This window comes from Acomys russatus, chromosome 7 (genome assembly GCF_903995435.1).
Source record: "Acomys russatus chromosome 7, mAcoRus1.1, whole genome shotgun sequence".
NCBI lineage: Eukaryota > Metazoa > Chordata > Mammalia > Rodentia > Muridae > Acomys > Acomys russatus.
This window is the reverse complement of record NC_067143.1, coordinates 36,819,511-36,844,803: the sequence shown is the minus strand read 5'-3', so window position 1 is coordinate 36,844,803 and position 25,293 is coordinate 36,819,511. Positions and strand designations below refer to the sequence as shown.

General features: G+C 40.5%; 1 protein-coding gene across 1 annotated transcript in view; it reads left to right on the top strand.

Annotated features, from left to right (window-relative positions):
- Positions 1–1,282: 1,282 nt before the first annotated feature.
- Positions 1,283–25,293, top strand: part of Hdgfl3 (HDGF like 3) — a 55,750-nt gene continuing 31,739 nt past the window's right edge. The window contains exon 1 of the mRNA XM_051148841.1: positions 1,283–1,447. Coding sequence (XP_051004798.1) covers positions 1,364–1,447 — 84 coding nt within the window. The 5' untranslated portion in view covers positions 1,283–1,363. The remainder of the gene's footprint in view (positions 1,448–25,293) is intronic.

Here is a 25,293-nt window from a genome sequence, read left to right as displayed (position 1 = left end):
GCAGGGCCTTTTAAAATAAGGTACATTCACCAAGATGCAAAAGGCAGAATTCATTCCTTCATCAGGCAGATTCAGAAAAGAGTGAATTATCTTATTTACCTCTCACAAACGAGAATGTTATAAAGATTCTCACTCCCAAAATGGCTTTGAAAGAAATCGACTGAAATCCAAATAAAACAACAGTGAATACACATGTTTGGTCTAGACCTACCGACCCCCATAAAGAAATCACCAGAAGCTGCTGATCAAAATCTAAAACAACTGACTTGTCAGGATTAAGACCTTTCCTCCAAAACCGTTGGCCCATGGAGTCCACATACACAGAAGCATCCCGCCTATGGGCAATGAACCTTATAGGTCCATGTTCAAAACCTGTGCCATCATCCTGTCCCTAAGGACTCCAGTGAAGCAGCTCGCCCTAGGTGGGTCATATGGCATTGATAGGGCAGACCTAGGGCAAGAACCTAACAAGGTCAATTTCCAGCAGCCTAGTAACCAGGCAGCCAGTCCCCTGGGCCGCCATCCTCAAGCCTAAGGCGCCTTTGTCACCCCACCCCACCCCCACTCACCAGAGAGCACCCGGGGAATTGGCCCACGGATAGGGTGGGGGGAAGGATGCAGTTCGCGGAGGGTGGGCTCGGGCAGGAGGGAAGAGGGGCGGCCGGGTGGTGATTGGCTAGGCTAAGCCAGGCAGCTCCCGGCCAAGAACAAAAGAGAGCAGGCGGCGGGGCGTCCTCGGAGTAGGCGCTCCCACCCGCCGGGTACCGGCTTCGCTGCTGCGGGAGGACGCGGAGGACGCGCCCACCGTCAGCCCGCCGAGCTAGCCGGGCGGCGCGCGCGGTTTCTCCGCGAAAGCCGGCCGTGCACCTAGGAATTAACCGGCCGGCGCGCGAGGGGAGGGAAGCGGGGCGGGCGAGGTGGGGTGGGGGGGGAGGAATGCTGAGCGCGCGCGAGAACAATAATAAGATCGTGTTTGCGGTCGCTGCCCGAGGAGGAATTCGGAGGAGGCGCGAGGCCCGGCGCTCGCACGGAACCCAGAAGCTCGGCGGGGAGGCGGCGGCATGAAGCCGGCGACGCGGCTCCTGTGAGCGGCGCACGGCGGCGGCGGCGGCGGCAGCAGGACTCGGCGAGGCCGGACGCGGGCTCCCTTCCCCCCGCAGCCGGGCGGGTGATCTGCCGGGCCTGCGGCGCCCCGCGCCCACCGCTGCCTCGCCGCTTTTCCTCGTCGGAGCGGCCGCTCGTGCACCGGGCTCGAGGCCCCGCGGGGATCGCGGCGCGGTCCGCCGGCCCGCGGGTGGAGCGGGGACGCCCTCCCGGCCTCTCCGCGGCGACCAAGGACGAGCGGGCAGGGTGAACGACCGGGATGGCGCGCCCGCGGCCCCGCGAATACAAAGCGGGAGACCTGGTCTTCGCCAAGATGAAGGGCTACCCGCACTGGCCCGCCCGGGTGAGTACGGCGGCCGCGCGCGCGGGCCCGCCCGCCCACCATTTTCCCTTCATGATGGCGCGCCCGCCCCCCTTTCCCCCCCATCACCTCGGCGCGAGCCCGCCTCACGGCCGGCCGCCGCCTGGGCTGAGCCGCGCGCCGCGCCGAGCACCGGGCGAGGGTTCCCGGCTGCGCCCTCGCCGGCTGACGGCCATCCTGACGCCCACTTCCGAAGGCGGGTCCCGTCGGACAGGCCCGACGTCGCCTTCCTCTTGGAAGGCGGCAGGGACCGGGAAGCGGGCCCGGGGTGCTAGCGCCGGCTCACAGCACGCCCCGGTAGAATCCCCTGGCCCGGGGCGAACGTCCAGGCAGGTAGGAGAGCGAAAGGATGCCACCCAGCAGGCTAGAGCCCGTGGCGGTCAGTCCTGGAAAGGGGTTAGCCGTGCAGAGGCCGGCCAGAGCCTCGTGACAGCAATCTTCTATCCCAGCGCATCCTTCGCTTTCCAGACTTGTTGAGTTTTTCCTGGGTGCGATCCCCTGTGGCCCTGTACCCCGCCTGTCCTCTCATTGTCCATGTGCATCCCTGGTACCCTCCTACTTAGAAACTGGCACCGAATAGCCTGTCACTGGCTGGCGAGTTCAAGAAGCTCCTTGTACCTTTTCACCTCCATATTTGTTTTAGGTCGGTTCCTGAGCCTTATTCTTGGCCTCGAACGACAGCTTCTCTTTTTCCTAAATAGCAAGGCTGCCTCTAGGTTTTCTCTAGAAAGCATCTGCATTTAATACATGGCATTCAGTATTTTTATTACGCTCCCTGACTGAGGAAGAAGCACTCCCGTGTGTGTGTGTGTGTGTGTGTGTGTGTGTGTGTGTGTGTGTGTATGTGTGCGCGCGCGCTTGCGCTTTATGTTGGAAAAAAATCACGTTTACTTTTAATTTTGTAATAGTTGGCAATTGATTGCCTGAAGTAAATATAGTTAAAGGATAGCCAAGGCAGTTTGGAGACAAGTGTTGGTATCCTTGAGGAACAAAAATAGCCAAGAGAAAAGCTGACAAAAATTGGGAGTTAAACTCAAGTGTTGTGCAGTAATGAAGTGAAGACGACAAGACCAAGGGGAAGATACAGCTCTTCACAAAAGGAAGTGACATCAAGAGGGGCAGGCTGACATCTAGTGAAGTTGAGGCAATTGATGGACATAATCACTTTGTAATCGTTTATTTTGGCGAGAGTTTATGGAAAGGACAGTGGGCTGGGAATTTTGGGGGGATCTGGAGTGTGACTCAGGCCCTGCTGGGAACTAATCATTTTAACCTCCTGCACATCCATTTCTTCAACTTTAAAATAGTCACCTCTAGGATTCCTTCCAACACTAACCACCTCGGGCTTCAACAGGGAAAAAAAAAAAGGTCTTATTCAGATTCCACCAGGCTGTGATAAGTTCTTCCTGTATGACCTCAGTAGAGTCACTGTTGTTTTGGTGTTTTTAATCCTACAAAATAGTGTATAATACTTAAAAGGCAAGATTTGGGACTTTTAGGGGGTTCCTGTGTGTGTACTGTCAGGTAAATAAGCTCTAAGAGGTTGGATATAGATACACTGAACAGTGAAATCTTGCCTTTGAAAAGTGTCTTCTGAGGGTCAAAAGGAAAATACTTACAATCTTACTAACACACTGCTCTTACAGGTTGGCCACCTGTGGTAATTAGTGAAACAAAGGTGCTACGCAAGTATTTCTAGTTGTTTATCTAGTTGTACAAAAAAATTCTTAGAAGATAAAATTCCAAACCAAGATTAAAAGGGAAATGAGAAAGCAAAAGCCATTAGGTTTTCAGACTGAAAACGGTGCATGGGAGAAAAATGCGAGCGTTCACATTTCCCTCTTAAGGAAAGGTTCGGGGGCTTATGAAATGAACAGCATTTAGCATTTTCCAAGGAAAGGTAAAGGTTAGGAGAAAACAGGTATTTTGAGGCCCTACTCTTGATTACATGTGCCTGGTTACATATGTTCTCATTTTCGTCCAATTTTATGCAGCCTTACCAGTCATTTTATACCTTTGTCAGTTGATATTTAAAAATACTAACTGGAAAAGGAGTCTTATTCACACTTTGAATACTTTCACCTTATATAAAAGTTAGTAATGTGGGGATTGCAATACATGAGGCCCCAAAGAATCAAACCTAAGGTGGGAATATAAATTTTACTTCACACTGTAGGAAGATTTTGAAAAGCCAGAGCAGGTCCATACAGGAATGGAAGAGCAGTTTCCTTGCTTGTGAGGAAGATGTTTGGTTCAGGGAGGCACCTTGTGAGGAATGTGGGTCAGGAGGGTGCAGGAGGGAAAGCTGGACTCCACTCCTGGCAGGCCTTGACACTTAGCCATCTGGCTATACCTCTGTAATCTCTCTGAATTTCAATTTAGTCATCTGTGAAACAAGGATAAAATTTTCACTACATAAAGAGCTTATTAGTCTCCTTTATCTGTGCTTTCATTTCCCACAGTCGAAAATCACAGTGCAGTACCATAGTATTTTGGAAGACAGAGAAAGACAACATTCAAATAACTTTTATTACAGTAGAATGTTTAACCATTCCACTTGATTGTTAATCTCTTTACCTAATTTATAAGTTAAGCTTTTTCATAGTTATGTGCATTCCAAGAAAAAAAATAATGTTTATGGGATTCGCCCTGCCCCCATTTCAGCTGCTGTGAACCTTGAAGCATACGCAGAAGATAAGGAACTACTGTTTTCCAAAGCAATATGCTCACATATTCCTACTTTTTTCCTTATAACTATATGTACCTCTGTAATTTACATTGTACCTTTATACCATTCTAAGTTAATATCCGGCAGTTTTGAGTTCTTTAGTAGATGTGTTAATTTTCTCAATATTTTACCATGAAAATGGCAAGAGAAGTTCAATTATATAGTGAACACCCATGTACCTTTCACCTAGCTTTCATTATACTTTATTTTAATCACATATCTGTTCATATATCAATCTTTTATCCATAATAGCGTCTACCTTAACTTGATATATTTCAAAGTAAGCTATAGACAGTATTACAATTTACTTTTAGACAGCTAAATATGCTTGTCATTAACTAGAGGTAAGCATGTTTAATGAATCTTTATTTTTTTCCTTATGAGAAAAAATTTCCATAAAAGGAAACTTAAATGTACATTCACTGAATTTGACTAATATGTTCACAGATAACAATAAAAATACCTACTAAGATATAAATCAGTACCAGTAACTAGGAACTATCTCATGTTTCTTCCAGGCAGATTCCTGTCTTCCTACCTTTCCCCCTGCTGTTTGCCTGTGTTATTTTAATATTAAACAGCAACTATTTCTGTGGACTGTTGTTTATGTCTGTGAAAACTAGAAGTTCATCTGTGCATAAGGATTCACTAGCTTAAGACTAAAAATATTGTTCACTAAACAAGGATCTGAACTCTTTTGATTGAGAATCCTGTTGGTAAAATTTGGGCATGCATCTTTAATCTCTGTAAATTTATCTTAAAATCATGTATGCCTTTTATTTTATATTACATATGTACATTATAAAATAAACACCGAAATTATTCCAAAGGGAGTGACATGAGGTAAGGATATTTTACGGTTCAAATTTTTTTATTGTTAAGATGTTAACTGAACTATATTAAATCCATATTTTTAAGCCTTAGTTTTTAGAATATTTTTGGCCTGCTTCTTGTGGGACCCAATTGATCAGATGGCCATAGTTTTTAATATTCTAAAGAGGTTTTGTTTTGTTTTTAGATTACATATGCCTATTGAGCTAGTTTTTAAAGTTGTTTGCTTGTATTCATTAGTATTACCTTGTGTTGAGCTATTTTGGTCATTTGTATGTTTGGTGACAACTAGTTGAGTTAAATATTCCATAATTCTGTTCAACTGAACTCTCACAACTGTAAGTCACAGTAAGCTTAGGTAAATGACCATAACTGTCCAGAGTAAAGGCATGAAGGTTTCTTTCTATGTTAGATGAGAATAAAATTTACTTTTTAGATAAAAGAATAAAAAATTATTCTTCCCATACGCCCCCATTCACTGCGTGTGAGTTTCCGAGCACAGAGGAGCCTCAAAGCTTTTGTGCTTCAACCGAAGAGCTTTTGAAGTGGAAAAGCCTGATATCATGGCCTTCGGTGGTAAATCACATGCATTGAATGCACGAGGCCCTAAGCTTAGCCCTTAGTTTCTCCTACCTCCCACAAGTTATTTTCAGGCATGTTAGCCCAGGCCTTTAGCCCCACTACTCAGGAGGCTACCACAGGAGGATGGCTTGAGTCCAGAAGTTCAGGCCAGTCTGAGTAACTGAGTGAGACACCCCCCCACCCCTTCTCATGAAGTTTCAATTGTCTATTTTTTATGTGAACTATCAAACACTGTTCATAAGTAATTGATATACTCACTTTCAAAATCTGGCCTTATCTACTAAAATTAAACACAAGCCTATTTGGTGACCTAGCAGTCTGTTGTCATAGAACCAAGGGAAAAAATAAGTGTTTGTCCAGCAAAAGATGTGTATTAAAGTGTCTGTACAAAGCATTGTAATCATAATAGACTAGAAGAAGCAACCAAATGTCTCTTCACAGGTAATGAGTAGACAACTCTGTCATGTATGACTGACACCACAGAAAATGTCAAGTAGAGTGAAAGAAGCCAGGCGAGACAGTACAATGTGCAGAAACCAACACAGCTGAGCAGCGGTGGTCAGCGTGCAGTGGGAGGGAGCGCTGCCACTGTCCTTTACCTTCTCTGCTGGCGCTGGCTGAGCCAGAGCTCACAGCAGAGCTGTCAAGTTGCACTGCAATAGAGTTCTGCCTTAATTTTCAGAAACACATCTGGGGGCAGTATGTGGTGTTGCACGCACACGCACTTCATAAGAGGTGAGGAGATAGAAAGGGGTCCTATAAGCCACATGGGTTAGATTTTTACCATTTTTAGTGTTCAATGTTTCATTTTCAGTTTACTGCTAGAGATTTAGCTCAGTGGTAGTACACTCTTGGCAATGTTGAAGCCCTGAGTTCCATCCCTAGGCACCAGAAGACAGGAAGAAAAAAAATATAGATTTCATTTGGTACTTTACAACTTTCTCTTAGGTCCTTTCAGTTCTGGTTTCAGCTTTATTTGCTTACCTGCATTTGTTTTTTGTTCCTTTCTTACTAAATCTCTTTGGCTCATATGTTGGATTTTTCTCAGCCTGATACTGGATAGAACTTAACAGTAAAGCGTTTTTTTAACTTACCTTCCTGTATATTGCTTGATGTCCTGAACTCTTACTGAAATTTTGTTGGGTATTTATTCTGTGTAAGGCACAATTCTAGGCGCAGTTTGAAATTTAGATTAAATTCGTGGCATGATAAAAGCATAAATATAAAGTATTTCTATAATCTTTACTAATGTAAACATTTGGAATACTTGGCTGTCTGGGTGGTGGTGTCCATGTATTTGTTTGTTTGCCTTTGGCAGTAAAGTACTAGAATACAGTACTTCATTTCTAGAAAGCAGGCCACATATTTTCAAGAATTTAAGCTCTTTTAAATCTCAAAATAAAGTAAGATCTATAATGGTCAGTACTTTCACACAAGTCCAGAGAAGTCGTCTTCAGACTCCCCGGCCTCTTCCCCAGGGACTGCGTTGGCCCTGCCAAGAAACAGGCTGATTGTCTCATTCTTTTACATAAACTGAGAGCAAATAGGCAACTTAAACCCTTAATAGCAATTTGTGCATTAATTCTTTGACATAAAATCTCTACTATGAGCTATTGTTTATGATTCTTTTGAAAGATGACTGATAGTTCGGAACTGCACATGTCTTTATTAGACGTGCCCATGAGTATTAAAGCAGTCTCGGCTAGTAAGCAGGAGAATGTTTCCTATTGTTTAGAGTATTCAAAGGGTACATAAGAGTCTGATCTGTTTGATGTGGTTACTGGCCTTTCTGGTCACTTCAAGCCATGCTACTGAAAATGTGACTTCCTGGTTGTCAACTGTCAATGGTGAAATAGGTAAAGAAATTACAAATAAGGATGTGAAAATGAAACCAGATGTGGTGACACACGTCTGTAATCCCAGCACTCAGGAGGCAGAGGCAGGCAGATCTTTGTGAGTTCAAGTCCAGCCTGGTCTACAAAGTGAGTCCAGGACAGCCAGGGTAACACACAGAGAAACCCTGTGTCAAAAAACAAAGAAACAAAAATAAAAAACAAAGAAGAAAAAGGAGGAGGAAGAGGAGAAAATGAAGCCCCAGGAGGCAGAGGCAAGCAATTCAAGTCCAGCCTGATCTACAGAACAGATTCCAGGACAGTGAGGACTACACAGAGGAACCTTGTCTCAAAAACCAACCAAACAAAAATAATATGAAAATGATTTAGGGTGGTTTTGTTTGTGAATCTAATTATTTTAAACCAAGACTTAATTTAGTGTGCCTTTTGCTTTTCTAATTAGTCATCTTTATTGTATTTTATAAACATCAATAGATTTTTTTAAATACCAGTTGTCCTTCACAATAAAGCCGGGCATGGTGGCACATGTCTTTAATCCCAGCACTCAGGAGGCAGAGGCAGGCGGATCTCTGAGTTCGAGGCCAGCCTGGTCTATGAAGTGAGTCCAGGACAGCCAAGGCTTCACAGAGAAACCCTGTCTCGAAAAACAAAACTAAACAAAAAGCCTACTTATGAAAGACTATTTTAAAGGCAAGTTACTAGTGGTCTTTTCATCTACAATAGTTGCCTCAATACTATAAACTATTTGAACTATTATTAACTTTTTAGAAAGAAATTGGATTGAATTTCGTGTTGTAGATACTAGTTTCTCCTGAGTAAAAAGTTGTATTGTGCAAATAATATTCATTGTAGAAAGATTAATATCACTGTACCTAGTTATAACTAACCTGAATCTTCACTTAGTATGGTTATAAATTATAATCGTTTCTGCTTTGTCACAGAGACAGCCCTCCCCACAGTTTCTCTTTTCTCTGTAGGCCTTCTGTTCTCCCCTACACTCCCATCCCCAGGTCTGATCTCTACCCTTATTTCCTTGCACTCCCTCTTCTATCTTGTTCCCCCTCTTCAACCACTACCTCTATCTATTCTATTTCCCCTTCTGAGTGAGATTGAGGCATCCTCCCTTGGGCCCTCCTTGTTACTTATCTTCTTTGGGTCTGTGCATTGTAGTATGTTTATCTTGTACTAAATGACTAAAATCCACTTACAAGTGAGTACATACTGTGTGTGTCTTTCTGGGTCTCCACCCAGCAGCCGTTTGAAACAGAAGCTGAGGCTCACAGCCAAACACTGGGCAAAGCATAGGGAGTCTAGTGGGAAAGTGGGGAGAAGGATGGAAGGACCTGGAGGTGACAGGAGCTCCACAAGAAGACCAACAGAGCCAACTAACCAGGGCCCAGAGGGGCTTGTGGAGACTAAAGCACCAACTGAGGACCATGCATGGACTGGACCTAGGCCCCTTACACAGATGTAGCTGATGGGCAGGTAGGCTTCATGTGGGTCCTCTAGAGAGTGGAGCAGGAGCTGTCCCTGGCATGGACTCTGTTGCCTGCTTTTCAATCACTTCCCTGTAGCGGGACTGCCTTCTTAGGCCTCAGAGGAAGAGGACAAGCTCAATCCTGATGCAACGAGATGAACTGGGGTGGGTGGGCTCCCCTTTTCTGAGGAATGGGGAGGAGCAGGGGAGGGACGGTAGGACTGAAATAAACCTTGTACTTATAAAAAATTAAAATAAATTATAATAATTCCTGTTATACTTCCTAGGTTTTTTCAATTTATAACTAAATAACAAGACTCAGAAACATTCTTTTTGCTAAATCATTAGTTATTTTATTTGATGAGCCTCTAGAAATTCTATTTTTGAGTCAAGAGGTGTGTGTGCATTTTAGAGCTCTGGGTTTGCATTGCTAAAACTGCTTTAGCAGAGAAGTTTTGACTCCACATGTTTACCAGCAGAGAAAAGGAATGCCTGTCTTCCCTCCTAATTACAAGTAAATGCATAAGGCTCTAGGCTCTATCTTCAGCACCAATAAATAAATAAATCTGTCAGCTTAGTAAATACTCACATGGACCTGAATTAAGTTATTTAATTATGGTTAAGTCGATTATCTCAGAGAGTACATATTATATCTATATTTTGATAGTAGGGCAAGGTAAATATAATAATACTTTTTATCCCCACCAGGACTTTAGGAAATACACTCAAGATTGCACAATAAATGTTTTCTTTCTGTTCTTGTTTTGAAACAGTCTCCTATTTTCCAAGCTGACCTGAAATCCATAAGAATAATGAATAGCGTTAAACTTCTGATCTTTCAGTGTAAACACTCTGAAGTATGGATATTTGTTACCGTGCTCAGTTACTGAGTGCTGCCATGTGGGTGCTGGGAATTGAACCCCATGCTCTGGAAGAGCAGCTAGTCCTCTTAACCCCTATGCCATCTCTCCAGCCCCTCCCTCTACCATCTGTCTTAATTCCTGACTCTTAAGAATGCCTCAAGAACCTAGCAAGTGTGATAGTAGATGAAAGGGCTGAAGAGACATTTGATAATGTGTAAGAGAGTCAGATAGATGATAAATAGATGGATGATAGAACATTTATTATAATGGCTTGGATTATATTTCTTTAGTCTTTCCCTTTAAAAGTTCTTTGACTCAAGGGAATATAAAAACAAATAAGATAGTGGCTATTTATTTAGAGAAATCAGAGAACTATTAAAATCAATTCTGAGTTAGTTGCACGGTATTATTGACTTATGTGAAGGTCTCAAACCCTGTAAGAGAAGAGGTACTCTCTGAGCATCAGGTAGGGTAATTAGGAGTTTCTAGTTTGCTGGAGGCTACAAGTTAATCCTAAGACTGACTACTAGCCAGTGTAGACGCCACCAATTTACTGCATTCCTGATCCTGAGAAAATTTTCCTGAATTTCCCTGACATCTATATGGTAACCTTTCAGCCCAATTAAAATAGTAAAGGATTTTTTTTTCCTATCTCTCCCTTGCCCAAATAAGAGTTGATTACCGTTAGTCTGGTAAATAACTGTGTGCTTATAAGGAACCATATGGAAAGAAGCTGAGAGGGAGGGAGGAAGGAAGGGAAGGAGAGAAAGGAAAAGGGAAAGAAAGATAAATTCAGACCTGCCGAATGGCATGTTCCAGACGCTGAGGAAGGCCTGTGCTGTAAAGAAGGAAGTAGACTGAGCTTTAGAAGAGAGGCACCTACTCTAGCACTATGGAAGTCTGTTAGGTTGGCCATACCTTTTACAAGAAGGATGATAACGTCTCAAATCTTTCTCCTAGGGATTTGCCATTAAATTATGCATGAAAGAATTATTAAGTGGCTATTCAGTTAACTCCTAAAAGCACCCAACTCTCTACTTACTAATGCAAAAATCCTAGTAAAAAAAAAATCTCAGTAAACGCTTTGTATGGCTTGGTGGGTATGTTTTTCAGCAGTTCCCTGTGATTTTATGATCATCATTTTGGCATTACCTTCTGGGAATTGTGGGGCCTTCCCATTGTAAGAGTCCAAGTATGATGAACCATTTCTAGAGACTCGAAGATACATGGGTGCACAGATGGGTCAGTGAATGAACAAATCAGCCTTCCTGTTTGGCCCCTTGGAGATGGCACAGAGTGGCACAGTTAGTGGCAGCAGCGTTTCTTGTACAGGTACTAGGAAATTCTTGACAGCACAGTAATAGTTCCTAATGCAGAATACGCTTAAGATTAAAGATGTTAAAAGTTTGGTTCAGTAGTACTTAGCACATTTAAAAATAAGCTTCACAGAAGATTGAAAAAAATATGTAGGCAGGAATGTCAGAAAATAGCTCAGCTTTAGAGCTCTCCTTTTTTTATTCTGAAGTAGAAACTCTGTACTAATGACATCTTTAATTTTAGAGGAAATGTTTATCTAGAGGGAGCAATATTATAAAATTTTCAGGGAGCTTTTTGAAATCACATGGTGAATGGATTGAAAACGAATTTTCTTTCTACCTGTCTTTGATTTTCAATATGAGACCAGCTATTTTCAAACATAGTAAAACTTTCTGCTTCATTGGACGCTGTATAAAGATTAACTCACTGGTTTTAAAGATTTGGACTCTAAAAGATGAGTAATTGCTAATTCACTTAAGGTAGTTTTTTGTTTTGTTTGTTTTTTGTTATATTCTCTAGGAAAAATAAATGCTAATACCCAGTACACACACACCAGAATTATTATTCTTTGCCAAACCATACTTTCTACATGTGGTACATCCTGATGGTTTTATATTTAATTTGATGTAAAATTATGTTGAATACCCCTAAGTGAGTTTTTACTAATTTAAAAGCACCATTTTGGTCTGTTAGACCAAAGAGAAGTTAATCTATATGTGTTATATGTACTTACATGGAAAAATTGTTGGGTTTTAGGAATTATAATGATTTGTTCACATTCCTGATATATTTTGATACAACTCCAGTCTTACATCAAAGTCATACAAATATAAGAAATGAACGTGATATTGGGTTAGATACTTTAATCATCCAGGCCTGTATAGTACTTGTTCACAAAAGGCTTTAAAATGCAAGCTCAAACTTTTCTACTTTCCTTTTCGTTCTAATTTTTGAACTGTAATGTATCTATAACTACATCAAAGCTAGTATAGTTGTATGCACATCATTTGTTGCGGGTAATAAGAACTGTGTATTTGCTAACTGTATATATATGCCCAGTCTGACTATATAATGTCCCTTGGCTAATATTGAGGCTCTGGAATTTGCTTGGGTTTACAGTGCTAAACTGTTAAAGTGTCAGGCAATCTGTGGCTGAGGATGAGGACTTTTGTTATGTCACAAAGCTAACATCTACAAGGCAAGTTTGTGGAATACAGATGGTGGAAGGAAAGAGCCCAGAAGTTACTCTCTTACCTTTATAAGCACGAGAGCGTGCACGTGCGTGTGTACACACACGCACACGCACATACACACACACAGAGTTTATTCTAAGTATCTCCCCTGAATTGTCCAAATATAGTAATTGATATACTGAAAACCTATCTCCAGTTTATACTTTAAACTATCCAGTAAATTGTGTGTTTTACATCTGGCAGTGCAGGTTTACGTATCTTTTCATTCACAGCTGTTTATTGAGTGCCTGCACTCCAGGCACTGGTCTAGAGGCAGGGTTTATACATTTGGAATCTGACAAAAAACCTGTCTTCAGGCATTGCTCAAATAGCTGAGGAGAGATGGTGTGTGCTGCCAGGTATGCGGAGTGTATAGATGTTTCTGTGTTACATAGACTATTCAGAGAACCCCTTCAATAAAATGACATGTAAATAAAAACCCTGAGAGGGGGGGAGATATCACTACATCTTGAATGAGCCTACTTTTACATTTTGTTCTATTGCTTCTTCCCTTCCTGCAAGCAGTTTTGAAGCCTTTCATAAAAAGTCAAATGGTGGTAATCTCTGAAATATAAGATTTAAGATGACCGCCAGTGTTGTTATTTTAGAGAAGATGAGAAAATTCAAATGTATTCATCTAGACAAGCAGCTAAGTTGCCTAGATTACAGTCAGTTAATAGAAAGTGCTTTGATAAAAACTGATGCTCCTTATTTGCCTGTGTAACATAAAAGGGGAAGTGAAAGCAAATAAAATCACTCTGGTTTTGACCATTAGAAATCATCACTTAGGGGCTGGAGAGATAGCTGAATGGTTAGGAATGCTTGCTTTTCTAGAGAACCCAAATTCAGTTCCTAGTACCCACATTGCATAGGTCATAACTGCCTGTAACTCGAGCTCTAGGGGAGCTGACATCTGCTTCCGGTCTCCTTGACAGCACATACACACGTAGCTGGCACAACACACACACACACACACACACACACACACACACACACACACACTTATTTTAAATAAAATTTAAAATTATGATTTAATTATGAAAATTAAAAGTTTATGAAAAGAAAAAAGTCAATGTAGGCTTGGAGTGAACTATTCATGTGCTTCTGTTTGTTTCTTTTTAGAGTTATGGTACAATATACACACGCGTGTGTTTGGATAAAATGCTATCCTAACCAGCCAGGCATGGTGACACATGCCTGTAATCCCAGCACTCAGGAGGCAGAGACAGGTGGGTCTATGTGAGTTCAAGGCCAGACTGCTGTACAGAGGGAGTTCAGGACAGCCAAGGCTACACAGAGAAACCCTGTCTCAAACAAACAACAAAATCTTGTATGTTTGGTATACGATTTGCTATTACTAGAACAGTGTCCCAGGTGGCAAAGAAAAACACCACCATTCCAATTAAAGTATTTCAACAAGGCAAAACTTGACTCTTAATCACTCACAAAAAGCAGAAGAGCAAGGGAGTGGGGCAGACAGTTCATTTAGATTTTATTCTAATGGAGGTGGTGACTATGTCTTTTCTCTGTGGCTGGAGTCCAATCTCATAGTCTTTCACGATTGGCTAGATTTAAAAGAATCCACTTTTTTAAAAAAAATGGGGAAAAGCTGGTTGAGGTGTGCCACTTGATTCATTTAAGTTCTGAGAGTACAGCATGGCCTTTGTGTAATTGAAGGTTTTGTGCTATTACCAGGTGGGAGAGATAAAAAGAAGACTTGAATTGCTTATCAGAAACACAAGTTTTACAGTGTTTGGTAGAACAATTAATATTTAATGTTTCTTATACTATATGGCTCAGACCTAGAACTTTTAGTCTTCCTGCATCAGCTCCCTGTTAATGGGCCATTACCACCTTAGTAACCACGCAGAAGTGTGCAGTTAGGTAGTGTAATATCACCTCCATCTATCTCTAGATCTAGAACTTCTTTCCTCTTACAAAATGGAAACTTGATGTCCATTAAGCAGAAACTCTCCATTTCCTGCCTGCTAACCCCTGGCAACTACTGTTCTACATTCTGTCTCTGTGTATGTGATTTGTCTAGGCATCTTATATAAGTGGAGTTATATATGTTTTTGTGACTGGCTTATTTCACTTAGCATAATGTCCTTAAGATTCATCCATGTTGTATCGTATCAGAATCTTTTAAAGACCAAATAATGTCCTTTGTGTGAGTGAAGAACTGGAGTCCAGCTGAGAGTGGTGGATCATGCCTTTTTTAAAAAATTCAATTTACATCCTGGTCCTAGCCCCATCCCTCCTAGCCTCCCAGTTCCACCCTCTCTCCCTCTTCCCCATCCCCATCCCCTATTCCTCAGAAAAGGGCAACCCCCTTCTCATCCACCCCAGCTCATCAAGTCGTATCAGGACTAAGCTTGTCCTCGTCTTCTGTGGCTTAGCAAAGCCATCCCACCAGGCGGAAGTAATTGGAAAGCTGGCAAGAGAGTCCATGTCAGAGAAAGCCCAAGCTCATTTTTACTAGGGGACCCACATGAAGCCTGAGCTGCCCATAAGCTACATCTTTGTAGGGGGCCTAGGTCCAGTTCATGCATGGTCCTTGGTGCTTCAGTCTCAGAAGGCCCCTCTGGACACTGGTTAGTTGGCTTTGTTGATGTTCTTGTGGAGCTCCTTTTACTTCCAGGCCCTTCCCTCCCCCTTCTCCTCCCACTTTTCCACAAGACTCCCTACATATTGCCCAATGTTTTGCTGTGAGTCTCAGCATCTGGTTCAAGGATCTGCTAGGTGGCACCTTTCAGAGGACAACTCTGCTAGGCTCCTGTCTGCAAGCATGGCAGAGTATTGTTAATAGTGTCAGGAGTTGGTTCTCTCCCATGGGGTGGGTCTTGGGTTGGGCCAGGCATTGGTTGGACCGTCCCTCAATCTCTGCTGTATCTGTTCTTCATTTATTCCTGCACATCTTGTAGGCAAGGTGAATTCTGAGTCGAAGTTTTGTGGGTGAGTTGGTGTTCCCCTCCCTCTACTAGGAGGCTTGACTTGTCTTGTTAGAGGGTAGCCTCTTCAGTTTCCATGGCCCCTGCTACTAGGAATCTCTGCTAGAATCCTTATAATACCCACCCCGCCCACCAGGAGCCTACCCTGACTTAGGTCTCTAGCTTGTCACAGAGATGCCCTTACCCATAGTTTCTCTTTTCTCTGTAGGCCTGAGTGATATTTAAGTATCCTCCCTTGAATTCTTGTTACTTATCTTCTTTGGGTCTGCACATTGTAATATGATTATCCTGTATTATGTGGCTAAAATCCACTTATAACTGAGTATGTACTATGTACGTCTTTCTGGGTCTGGGTTACCTCACTCAGGATGGTCTTTCTAGTTCCATCCATTTGCCTGCAAATTTGAGGATTTTTAGTAGCTGAGTTAGTATTCCATTATGTAAAATGTACCACAGTTTCTTTATCCATTCTTTGGTTGAGGGACATCTGGGTTATTTCCAGATTCTGGCTATTACCGATAAGGCTGCTATGAACATAGTTAAGCAAGTGTCCTTGTTGTATGGTGGAGCATCTTTTGGGTGTATAGCCAGGAGTGGTATGGCTGGGTCTTGAGATAGAGCTATTTCCAATTTTCTGAGAAATCGCCAGGTTGATTCCCAAAGTGGCTATACAAGTTTGCACTCCGACCAGCAATGGAAGAGTGTTCGTTCCCCTTTCTCTATATTCTCACCAGCATGTCCTGTCATTTTTGAGCTTAGCCATTCTGACAGGTGTAAGATGGAATCTCAGAGTGGTTTTGATTTGCATTTCCCTGATAACCAAGGACACTGAGCATTTCTTTAAGTAATTCTCAGCCATTTGAGATTCTTCTGTTGAGATGTTTAATTCTGTGCCCCATTTTTTAATTCAGTTATTTTGGTTGTTAATGTTTTGAGTTCTTTATATATTTTGGATATTAGCCTTTTGTCAGATGTAGGATTGATTGGTAAAGATCTTTTAACAAATCTGTAGACTGTCATTTTATTCTATTGACAGTGTTCTTGGCCTTAAAGAAGTTTTTCAGTTTCAAGAGGTCCCATTTATCAATTGTTGATCTTAGAGCCTGAGCTGTTGGTGGAAGTTGTCTCCTGTGCCAATGAGTTCAAGGCTCTTCCCCACTTTGTTTTCTAATAGTTTTAGTGTATCTGGTGTTATGTTGAGGTCTATGATCCACTTGGACTTGAGTTTTATGTCCTGCAGACCAGCTCTGGGAAACAGTGAAAAGGAGAGAAGAGAAAGTCTTAGTGGTTCCATGGTAGAGAGAATTGAGCAGGTGGTGAACAGTTGGTTACAGGAAACCAGCTGTTGGTTAACAACTAGCTAGAGGAGCTAGTTGTTGTGGAGAGATTGAGGCACGGAGGAAAAACAAATACTGAGACCCAGGCATAAATTGCGGTACAAAAACGGAAAGGTCTTGTAGCCCAGGAAAACTTTAATTTTTTTATTTTTGTTTTCCTTATTTGTTTCTCACATACTCTTTCCTTCTGTCCTGGGCTAATCCCAGTACTTTATTTAAAGTAAAATTCACTTTTTTCATTACAGATTACATTATAATTTTCTCATCTTTTACAGTCAGTAGGGCATTTAAAAATCAACAGAGCAGCTGGGCGGTGGTGGCGCACACCTTTAATCCCAGTACTTGGGAGGCAGAGGCAGGCAGATCGCTGTGAGTTCAAGGCTGGTCTGGTCTACAAAGTTAGTCCAGGATAGCTAAGGCTACACAGAGAAACCTTGTCTTGAAAAAAAAATAAAAAAATAAAAATAAATAAAAATCAACAGAGGAAAAAAATCTAACAAAGAAACACAAACAGTTTTGTATATGCTACAGTGAGGCATATAGCAAAAAATCAGTCAATTTCCAAGCAATGGTCAGCATAACCTGATCATTGTTTCTTAAACAATACTCAGGAAAGTTTAATCATAAAATTCCCTGGGCTAAGGCCATTGTGTTTATATGATTGCCAAAGCAACATAGCTTGAAACTAAAGTTCTCAACACAGAAAAGATTTTATTTACTTCCAGTCCCAAACCACCAGGTGTGCTATACAAGCCTAGGCTAACTGCCAAGGGGAAGCATGATGTTCCAAGCCCACCTTCTATGGCTTTCAAAGCAGATTCTGAAGAAACTTTTCTAGAGCTAACAGTATCTAGCCAGGGACTGTTATGTCCAGGTCCTAACTTTCTTCCAAGCAGTTTCTGCTCGACTGATCACAATCAGAGCCAAGACTCTCTCATTGTCTCAAACCTTTGCCCATCTGGGGGGTGGTCAAACCTTTTGTGTGGGAAAAAGGTTTTCAGTGTAAATTTCATTAGGGCTGAGAAATAAAGAGAAAGACAGTTTTAGGAGAAAAAACAGATTTCAAAGTAGTTTTTAGGCAAAATTACACCTGGACCATACATAATATTTAAGGACAGTGGTGACTAGCAGGATATCTTTGGAACTTTGCCAAGTAAAGCCTCAACAGCTTTTTTAGATGTCTAGAGACCATGCTGGACAGTCAGGGGTCTTTGGAACTTTGTCAAGCAAAGCCTCTACAACTTGTCCTTATGTCTCTGACATTTATGCAGGTTGATAAATACAGGTCTATTTGCATTTTTCTACATATAGACATCTAGTTAGACCAAGTATGTGGATCACGTTTTTAATCCCAGCACTTGAGTAGGCAGAAGAAGGTGGATCTCTGTGGTTTCGAGGCCAGCCTGGTCTACAGAGCAAGTCCAGGACAGCCAGGGCTACACAGAGAAACCCTGTCTTGAAAAACCAAAAAGAAACAAAAAAGAAAAAGAACTGGGTCCTAGGACAAAGACCCAAGACTAGTGAAGTCCAGTAGAAAAGGTATGGCCACTTACCCTCCAATAACCAAATAGAAAAGATTATGATGAAGTATTTCTTAATCAAGGTTACCTTTGCTATGATAAAACACACTGACCAAATGCAAGTTGGGAAGGAAAAGGGTTCATTAGGTTAGCTAGTTGCACTCCCCAACACACACCTTATTTCACTAGCAATTCTATTACTACGTCAGTAATAACATTAGCTTCCTATTCTAAGTACTCAGAATTGTGTGATTTTAAAATTGTAGCACAAGGGCTGGAGAGATGGCTCAGTGGTTAAGAGCATGGTCTGCTCTTCCAAAGGTCCTGAGTTCAATTCCCAGCAACCACATGGTGGCTCACAGCCATCTATAATGTGATGTGGTGCCCTCTTCTGGCCTGCAGGTAGACATGCAGGCAGAATACAGTATACATAATAAATAAATAAATCTTAAAAAAAGAAAAAAAACTGTAGCACAAACTGATAATTTCTTCTTTCTGGTTACTTATTCTGTCAGGAGCATGTGCCCATCAAAATAATTTTTACTTTGTTTTGGTTTGTTTAATTTTTGTGTTAAAGCTTTTGAACAACGACAAAACTACCATTGTTATATTTTACCCTTGAAAAGGGACATGTTACAGAGGGATGCATTAAATCCTTAGAGTGGCATTATTACTACTGCAGGCTCAATTTTGAGGCAGTTGATAGGTTATGAAACTTGTGCATTGGCTCAGTGATTCTTGCCATTTGTCTAGTATTACCTAGTGCAGAGTCCCTGTGTCAGAGGTATGTAAGACAATTGCTGCAACCCTAAATTTGAAATTATATAGAATATCTCTCTCATTGGTCTTTGCACTACTACTTCTTGCCCAGAGGCTCTGTGCTCTTCTGTGTTATGCTTCATCTTCATCATTCTGTTTGGCTTATTGCCCACCTCAACGCTTCTTGGAATGTTTTTTATCAGTGAAGAAAAATAGAATGTTAACAATGATAACATAAAATAAGAAAATCTAGAGTGCAGTCTATAAACACCCCCAATACATAGTAGAATCAGTACTTCAGAAAATAAACTAGCCAACAGAGCCAGACTTTGAGGGAAATATCCAAAACAAAAAAAACTATTAGTGATAAAATGACAACTAATGAAAGTATACTGTGCGAAAATTAACTTTTTGAAACATGAATACCAAAAGGCAGAGCAGATAATTCAAGATTATCAGGAAAAAACTCTAGATTAACTTTAAAAGAAGGACCTCAGTTTAGAGCTAGGTAACATTTAACATGTTTTACAAAACACATTGTTGTTAAAGTCTTAGATTTATAATTCTGAATATTTCCAATCGAACTGTGTTGGGATTTTGGATTTAAGTTTCATCTGTGGATTAATACAGGAGGAATTGATATATAATAGTGAGGTTTCTTATTCATGAATGTAGTTTACTTCTCTATTTAGGCCTTTAAATGCCTTTATAATTTTCTGCACATCTGTTTTAAATGCATTTTAGAATTGTTATAATTTTTGCTGATATTATGTTTCAACTATATTTTCTTTTTGTTTCTATTCTTTGAAATGTATGTAAAATAAGAGATGGCCAAAACAAGACATTTCTAAATAATATTAAGATGATGGAACTTTATAAGATAGCAAAACAGAATTTTTCAAAGAGTAATTAAAGATAAGGTAAGATAGTTTGGGCTCAGAAAAAGTTAATTCAGAAAGTTAATTCAGAAAGTGGTCCACAGATGATAAAATCCACAGTAGATGACAGGTGTGAGAGTACAGATAGGGGAGTGTTTTAAAGTAATGCTGATATTCTTAGTTAGTCATATGAATTGTTTCAGGGTTTTGTTTTGTTTTGTTTTTGACAAGTAACTGAAACAGCTTAAAGAGCATTTGCTTTTGCTCACAGCTTTCTGCGTTTCACTATGTGGTCATCTGATTCCATTCTTTTGTGCTTGAAGAAGGTAAGACATCACAGTAGAAGGACATGATAGAACAGAACTCTGCTTACCTAATTGTAGCCAAGAAGCAATAGAGAATAAGAGTATGGGGCCTGGCCAAGTCTTCAAAGGCGTGCCTCTGCTTACCCACTTTCTCTAGCTAGCCCTCGCCATCTACAATTCCACCGCCCAATAATTAATTCATTAGTTAAGTCAGAGCCCCATAATCTAATCGTCTTTGATAATGCCCTCACAAGTATACCCAGAGAAGAGCTTTGCTAATTACCTAGGCATATTTAATCTTAATCAAGGTGACAGATTTTTTAAAAGATTTATTTATTTATTGTGTATACAGTGTTCTGCTTGTAGGTAATACCTACATGCCAGAAGAGAGCACCAGATCTCATTATAGATGATTGTGAGACATCATGTGGTTCCTGGAAATAGAACTCAGGACCTTTGGAAGAATAACCAGTGCTCTTAACCTCTGAACTATCTCTCCAGCCCAACAGTCAAGATGAATATCACATTAAATATCCAGATGAGTTAACTGTCAAACACTTGTTTTTACATCATATAAAAACGTCAGGTGCAAGTGGGAAGAGTTTTTAGGATGTTTGTGAGGGCATCATAATGTCCTAAGAGCAGGAAAGAATTCTGTGAGGAGATGAACTGTAAAAGAAATGATTGGTAAATTTGAGCTCATTAAAATCAACTTTAAAACATTACATAATGAGACTGCAAAGGTAAGTGACAGATTGCAAAAGATGCCCATGATGCATGGAAGCTGTAAAGCTCCGGGGTATATAACAAATCAAGTAGACAAAGACAGGTAGCTCAATAGAAAAATGAACAGAACTGCGTGAACAGCCATTTCATTGAAGAAATACATAATACCTCTAAGTATATGAAAGTGCTCACAGAAATCCAAATTAATATCACTATGGGAATGCCAGAAATTAAGAGATTTTTATCATGTATTGCTGATGGTATAACTAAAAAGAGATTCTTTAACAGAACTGATGGATTTGTACAAGGGTCCAGCCACTTTGGGAAACAATTTATATTGTAAATTGAATGTTGCATGCTTTTTGATTCAGCATCTATAATTTCTATAGCACATATATTCCTACCTCTAGAGGACTAGGAATGTAGAATGAACACACACACACACACGTATGTCTATATGTATGGGACTTATTAGAGTGGCTTACAGGCTGTGGTCCAATAATTCAATAATGGGTATTCCCCAGTAGGCGAAGGATCTAATTTTTGTTCATTCCATGAGATAGGATCTCTTAGCAGTCCCACTCGGGTGCTAGAGTCCCCAAGAAATCATAAAGAGCTGTTGGTCTGCAATCTATGTTGGAATCCCAAAGAAGTAGGTTCTAATAGCAGTGAAGGAATGTCTTACCAGAAGGCAGATGAACCTGCCTGTGCGAGTGAGAACAACCAGCCGGAAAGCAAAGCTTCTTTCTTCCCTGTCCTTGTATGTGGGCTACCACCAAAAGGTGTGGTCCAGATTTAGGGTGGGGGCTCCCACCTGAGATCACCTAATCCAGAAAATCCACAGGTGTGCCCGGCTGCTTGGTTGATACCAGATCAGAGTTAGTCAGGTTACAACCAAGATTAGCCACTACACTGTACGTTGTGCTGGGTGCTAGAGATTAAGCACTGAACAGTATGAAAAATGTTTCTGTCCCTGTGAGATGTTTTAGTTTAGAAGAGACTTGTTGATAAGCCAGCAAGCAAGGCCACGTGTAATTTAACGTAACCATGAGAAAACAGGCGATGAAACAAGTTTAAGAGGGTGCTTATGATATAATGCTGAGATGAGGGTAGAGAGAGTGTGTATGTGTCTGTGTGATCAAGGGAAGACCTTTCTGCAAATGCCAGTGTTTCAGCAGATTTTATTATTCTGTGGGAGAAACCCATAAGCCACTCCCAGAAGGAAAAGTGACAGTGAGGTCGGAATCGTCAAGAAAGAGCAAGTAGGCGAGTGAGGCTCATACTGATTCTCCTTTAGGTAAAAAGACAAAGGAGATCCGTTCAGCAAGGTAGACAAAAACTGTATTATGTAGGCTCCAGATTTTATATCCTACTTAGAATTTAAGTGGAGAAAAGTTATTGGGAATTTTTAAGCAGGCAATGACAATTGGATTTATACCTAGGAACTAAAGAATTGAATACTAGGTGCACAGTCGTGAGGGTAAGGATTGGGGGTGTTGAATGTAAGGGCCTTTTTAGGAGACTTGTAGAAGTTTCAGCCTTAAATGATTAGCAAGGACTGGGGAGAACAGTGGACTCGGTAAGAAGTAGCTTGTTTGGAGATGTTTCTTAGCAACATAATTGGAAGAAGTTAGGCATGACCAAGGTGTAATGCCTTTGAAGAAGATTGCATCAACAGTCTTCCCAGTGTCTGCTAGCAAACAGTTGAGTAGACAGTTAGGACATTTACTTAAACAGTGATCAGCAGGTTAGACCACAAGGTCACATTTTTTAGGACAACCTCAGTATGTGATCTGAGTCTCAGAAAACTCTGACATTTGGGTATTTACAAAATGAGACTCATCAGCTTATAGATGACATTTAAATCCATGAAGATCACTAATAGATTAAGTGAATATACAGGTGACTCATGAAAAGAGGTAGTTGGTAAGATAGATGGGGTGAGGGAGGGGAGATTAGTCCTGGAACGCAAAAGAAGAAAATGTCTCCAAAGACATTGACTGTCTTCAGAGCTCTGTGTGCTATGGAAATAACAAATGTGAGATTAAGATATGGCACAGGATAATTTTTAAAAGGCAATTCTGTAGAGAAATGGAAAAAATGATATGAATAGGCAATTTGCCAAAGGGCAAATTGTAATGGCTAATAAAGCTATGAAAAGATGTTTAACCTCCCCCCATCAGTCAGAAAAATGCAAATTTAAAAGAAAAGTAATACCTAAATGCTATCAAGGTTGGGGAAGGAGGTCATTTTTATACCTTGATGGAAATATGAGTTACTATATCCCTTTGAAAACAACCTGCTAGGGCTGGAGAGATGGCTCAGAGGTTAAGGCACTGCCTGTTCTCGAACAGGTCCTGAGTTCAATTCCCAGCAACCACATGATGGCTCACAGCATCTATAATGAGATCTGGTGCCCTCTTCTGGTGTGCAAGTGTATATTCAAGCAAAACACTGTACCATGTTTTATGGACCATAGGACGCATCTAGTTTTTAGAGCAGTAAAACAAAAAAATGTCCTAAAGACATCAGTAAGTGACCTCTTTGTTGATGGCTGATGAACAGCAATAGGACCATAAGGTGCATGTTAATTTCCCCCCACTTTTGGGGGGAAAATGTGTCTTATGGCATCTTATGGTCTGAAAAAATGTATACTTAATAAATAAATCTTTAAAATCTGCTAATATCTATTAAAATGGAAAATATATCTAATCTATAACCTAACAAAATCCTAGCAAACTATTTCATTGAGATCAAAACACTGGTATATAAATGTAGGACAAAAAGCACTGAAAAGCAAGGTACATGTCCATCTCTTAGGGAAAGGTGAATGTATAGATTCTATAATCATTGGATTAGTAGTCATTAAAAAGTTAATTGGATCTGTGCCACTTGGTCTATGTCAATTAAAAAAAAAAGATTTTTTGTTTTTGTTTTTGAGACAGGGTTTCTCTGTGTAGCCTTGGCTGTCCTAGGCTCACTTTGTAGACCAGGCTGGCCTCAACTCACAGCAATCCGTTTGCATGAGGAGAATTTTATCAAATAGTGTTTCTCTGTTTCTTTGTGTGTAAGAAGTATCACAGACATCATTATTCCCCCTGAAAAAAACCTAGCCCATTACTATCTAAACATTTGCTTATGATTATGTGTATGGAAATGGAGAAAAGCAGTGACCTGGGAGTGAGCAAATCCAGAGGAAGATAGGAAAGTAAGCCTGTATCTAAAAAGAAAACGAATCTCCATGACCAAGCATGTCCCATTTATGTAATATGAATGCATACATGTAGACGATGCAAATAGCCATCACAACAACAATCTTAAGGGATAATTAGTTTTAAAGATAAAGTGCTAGTTGGTAAGTACTCACTACCTCTTCATTAACCTCTCAGTGTTGGTTAAAATGGAAAAAACTTTTTACATTGGCCAAGGTTCAATTCATACTGTTTTACTTGTGAGAAATATACTAAATGTTATTATTTTATGCTTTTCACTAATGTTTATTTCCATGTTCATTTTGTTACTTTCACTTTCCATTTTTAGCCATTACCTTTATTTTGGATATAAGTAAATAATATGAGACTAATAACAAACATTGGAACAGTTAAACTTAAATCCACAAACAGCTGTGAATTGTGAACATGATTGTCTGATATCCTCTACTGTTAAGCATATTTGCTCAGTAGACTTAGTAACGTACTGTTAGGTTTTAGAGAAAAATATTTAAATTATTGTTAATTTTTAATGAAAATAAGCATAATACCTGTCAGTATGTTGTATGCATGTGTGTTTGCTAACTGCCATTCATAAAATGGTTTATCTAAGCTAGTTAGCTTTCTCTTAAGTCCTTAATTTGTTGTTGAGCTATAACTTAACTGCTATGGCATCTTTGTTCCCTCACTTTGCTCAGTTGAAACTATGTTTTGTCTCTGCTTATGTGATGCTGGCCTTTTTCCTGACACCTTGGCGAGGTCTGCTTATGAAAAGACCTGAAGTCAGTTCTAGTTAAACACACAGAAATCAATAATTAATATAGTCAATTCTGTGTAATGACTAAAAACTTTACATTTTACTTTCAACCAGGTTCTCCTGTCTAAAGTAATTTGTACATACCTCTTAAATGCTGACCTATTACAGTAGGAAAGGGGTCAACTAATATTTCTGACCGTAGCTATCTTAATAGCCCCTTTCCCTCACATTCTTATTAGGCATATTCTTCAGCCTAAGTCACCTCAGGGTGGAAATGAGGTAGAAATGGCAGGAAAGTCTTTGGCTTTGTTTGGGTACAGAGTCCTACATGTTACACTCCCTCTCTGTTGTTGAAGGTTCTTCTCATGCTTAGCTAACAACTGGTGAGCTGGCATTTCTACTGTCTGGACTTGGCAACTATTTAAAGCTAATTCTTTGCTTGTAGATTCTTTACAGTTTCTTCTTAATTATTCCCTAATTGTCTTTATGATATTACTTATTAA